Below are 3,678 nucleotides of genomic sequence, written 5' to 3' on the forward strand. Positions count from 1 at the left end.
AACATATGTACAGTGATCCCCTTGAATACTCCAAACTTACATTTATCAACAGGCATCAGCATGAAAATACTAAAATCTCCACTAGAAATGCTAATTTCTGTAGTTTTTATCTTAAATACTTTTTTCTTTGACTTTAACTCTATTAATACTGAAAAAAAGTTATTCTCTGTTTTTGTTTGAAGGCTCGTATGCGTTTACATACACGATGAAAACATTTTTCCTGAATTATTATGGCAAAAACATTGTTCATAGGAGAATGAGAACAAACATCTACTCAGATATATCAATATACAGTCCTTTCACTTCCATCGATCCTTTGTTTTCTGCAACTACGACTAACTCTACTGTTCTCTCTCACTATATGCAGAACAATAATTATACCTGTGTTTAAAAAAGGGAAATATCTTTTGGACCGCGCGCAGAAACTCCCGTCGTGTTCCCGCGGCGGCACTGTAATCTAACTTTTTGTAATAAATACATTAAGGCCAAGAACATTAATAAATAGAAAATAACTTAAAAAAAGAAATCTCGTAAGCACTGTAGGTGTTGGGTTTTAAAAAATACTTGAATCGAGTGGAGGATAGAGGCTCTTTTTTCTCAGTTTTTTGTGGCTTTTTTCAGCTCTCGGAGAAAAGATGGTTAGATAATATTCAGACAAAAAAGAAATCATCACCGCACTCGGCGACGGTAAAAAGTCGGAGCACCTGGTGGGGGGCGGGGCTAGTTGTTGGTGTCGTCCTGGCTGTGGGCGTGGCTCTTCTGCTGCAGGGGCGTGGCCGAGGGGCCCGGAGCGGCGGCTGCAATGGCGGCGGTGCTGGTGGGTTTGATCCAGGACTGGGAGAGCAGCGAGGCAGCAGCGATGGTGGCCGTGGTCGTCATGGTGACCTGGATGAGCTGGTCGCGTTGGATCAACCTGATGAGAGCTTTGAGGCGTTCGAGCGAGGCCTGAGTGTCTCTCTGCTGCCCCAACAGTCGCTCTCTCAGGTCCATACACTGCTGCAAACACAGGAAACGACACCGTCAACTTCCTGTTGATCATCAGCTCATTTTTTTGCAGGAAGTGAAAACTGTTATTACAAAGTGCACGAAAATATTCAGTCAAAAAGTAGCATGAGCTGTCAGACCTTTAAATGTAATTTGTCTGTTCATACTCGCTGCATCACGAGAACTTTTCCAAAATTAAACATACCCTGAAAGTTTTGGAGAAATCATGGAGTCATAGGTCACTTTTTTCACAAAGCTGTAAATTAACACATGATGTGCTCAAGTGCTGTCAGAAATGTGAAAAACCAACGATATTGTCTGTTTTTACAGTTTCTGGCTGTGATAAATTTAGAAATTTTGATCATTTTTGACGATAACATTTGGAGGGCATGTATTAAAGAAAAAAAACGCCAAAATAAATGACTGTTTTCTTAAAAAACAAACAAAAAAAGACACTTTTTTTTAAAGAAAATTTACCAAAATATTTTCTTAAAAATCACCTACAGTATGGAAAAAATATACAAAAATATTTTCTAAATATAATATTTTATTGCCAAAAAAAGCTCAAATTTTTTTCAAGAGAAAAAAACAAAACAAAATGAAAAAGAAAAAATAAACAAGCATAAAAAACATTTTAAAAAAACATGCCCTCCAAACCTGGCATTTTTCTTTAAAAGTCTGTGATAAAATTAATTAAAAATGCAGCCATTTAAAGTTGTATGCCCCTCCCCTAAAAAATAAAAACATGACGCCCCTCCCCAGTGATTTGATGATCATTTGAGAAATAGAAATGAAAATTTGCCTCAAAGTCGTGGAAATATATATACACAATAATATTGGTAAGAGTATGTATGAACAGCTGGACATTAGAGTCCGGACATTTACATCACAAACATACAAATTTCACCACCTCCAAATTAAAATAATGTAATAAATGCGTCACCAAAGCTCGCTGAGTCACTGCAAAGTCTGACTCAGTTAACTCTTTTTTTTTTTCGGATGTTAAGTGTGTGTAACAGCGTGCAGACGTGTGTGTTGTGTTTACTTTGAGCATGTCGTTGAGCTTCTTGTCTTGTTCTTCCAGGTGAGCGCACTCTTTCTTCAGCTCGTTGTTTCGTCTCAGCAGCCGTCGCTTCTCCTCCTGCCTCACTGCTCACACACACACACACACTTCATCAGTACAGGTATGAACGACACACACACACACACACACACACTCGGAGGATTCAGCTGGTTCTTACCCGTCTTGTGTGTAACGTAGGACTGAACAAAGTTCTGTGGCCACGCCATGTTTTCTTTGTTCAGGACCTGAAGACCAGAGACAAACACGTCATTTATTAATAATTAATACAGATAAATATGAAACAACACCACAGATTAATAATGTTTATTGGCACGAAGTCGTGTTTTTTCATGTTTTCTAGTTTTTATTCAACTTAAATTGCAATCGTAACACAAAATCAGATCTTTATCAGTGATTTCAGTCAGCTCATTGGACTTAAGTCGACTAGTCTGAAAAAACATTAAAATTAAATATAAAAGGCCTCATTCTTACTGTGAAAATCTGAACGCATGAGGACAGTCTTTAAAAAACAAAAACAAACCTTGTCCTAAAAGTGTCCGAGAAATGTCCTAAAATCCGAGAAACATCTTTAAAAACCCCAAAATGGCCTAAAATCCTTAAAACATCCTAAAATCCGAGAAATGTCATAAAATCATTGAAAAGTCCGAAAGTCCCAAATATGTCATAAAATCTTTGAAACATGCTCAAATCTTAAAAATCATCTTAAAATCCAAAACGAACCCCAAAAAAACGAAACCCGTCTTAAAATCCTTGAAACGTTCTTAAATTCCAAAAATGTCCTAAAATTCAAGAAATGTCCTCAAATCCTTGAAAAGCCCAAAAGTCCCAAAAATGAAAAAATTGTAGAAAAAAACACAAATCTTTAAAAAAAAAAAAAAATCTTAAAATCCTTCAAACGCTCTTAAATTCCAAAAATGTCCTAAAATCTGAGAGACATCCTAAATCCCAGAAATGTCCTGAATTTTGCAAAACTGTGTTTTGATCTTTTCCAAAAAGATCAAAACTTTTTTTTTTAAAGCAGCAACAACAAGAACACGACCTTCGTCCTTAAAATACGGCGAAAAGACACAGATACGACCGACACGACTAACGAAAGCAGCATGAAGTTTTGGGTGGTACCTTCTTCTGGCACTTGGGGCAGTACCAGGGTCCTCTGGGGGGCGTTTTGAGCGGCGGGTGGAGGCAGTTGGGGTGGAAGGCTCTGGGGCAGTTGTGGCAGGGCTGCAGCTCGCCGTCCTCCTTACAGACGGCGCAGTGCTCGTCATGCTCCAAGTCCTCCTGACACCGCACGGACCGCAGGGACCGCAGGGACCGCAGGGACCACACAGAGCATTAGACCCAACACTTTACACATCATGACAGTCTTAAAAAACATCATTTTCACTAAAATATCACTTTTAAACTATTTTCAAACAGTAATCTTCAAAATAGGAAAGAAAATAAATCCGCTGTAACTCTAAACATTAATTCTAGTTAAACTGAGAATAAAAAACTGCAGCTTTGTGCTTTAAATGGATAAACTTAAGAGGAAATGACCCGCAAATGAAAAAAAAAAGAAAAAAAGCACAAGAAAAACAAAACTCAAACAAAAAAACGAAAAATAAAATGAG

The 3,678-nt window shown here is 37.8% G+C and overlaps 1 protein-coding gene across 1 annotated transcript; it reads right to left on the minus strand.

Moving 5' to 3' along the window:
- Window positions 1–384: 384 nt before the first annotated feature.
- Window positions 385–3,346, minus strand: LOC121938042 (PHD finger protein 21B-like; the record flags this gene model as incomplete). The annotated part of the gene is made up of 4 exons (XM_042481330.1): window positions 385–996; window positions 2,030–2,133; window positions 2,226–2,292; window positions 3,188–3,346. Coding segments are annotated over 4 exons (606 nt in total), but the record flags the coding sequence as incomplete, so codon positions are not given.
- Window positions 3,347–3,678: the final 332 nt, after the last annotated feature.

Source organism: Plectropomus leopardus, unplaced genomic scaffold (genome assembly GCF_008729295.1).
Source record: "Plectropomus leopardus isolate mb unplaced genomic scaffold, YSFRI_Pleo_2.0 unplaced_scaffold28272, whole genome shotgun sequence".
Classification (NCBI taxonomy): Eukaryota; Metazoa; Chordata; class Actinopteri; order Perciformes; family Serranidae; genus Plectropomus; species Plectropomus leopardus.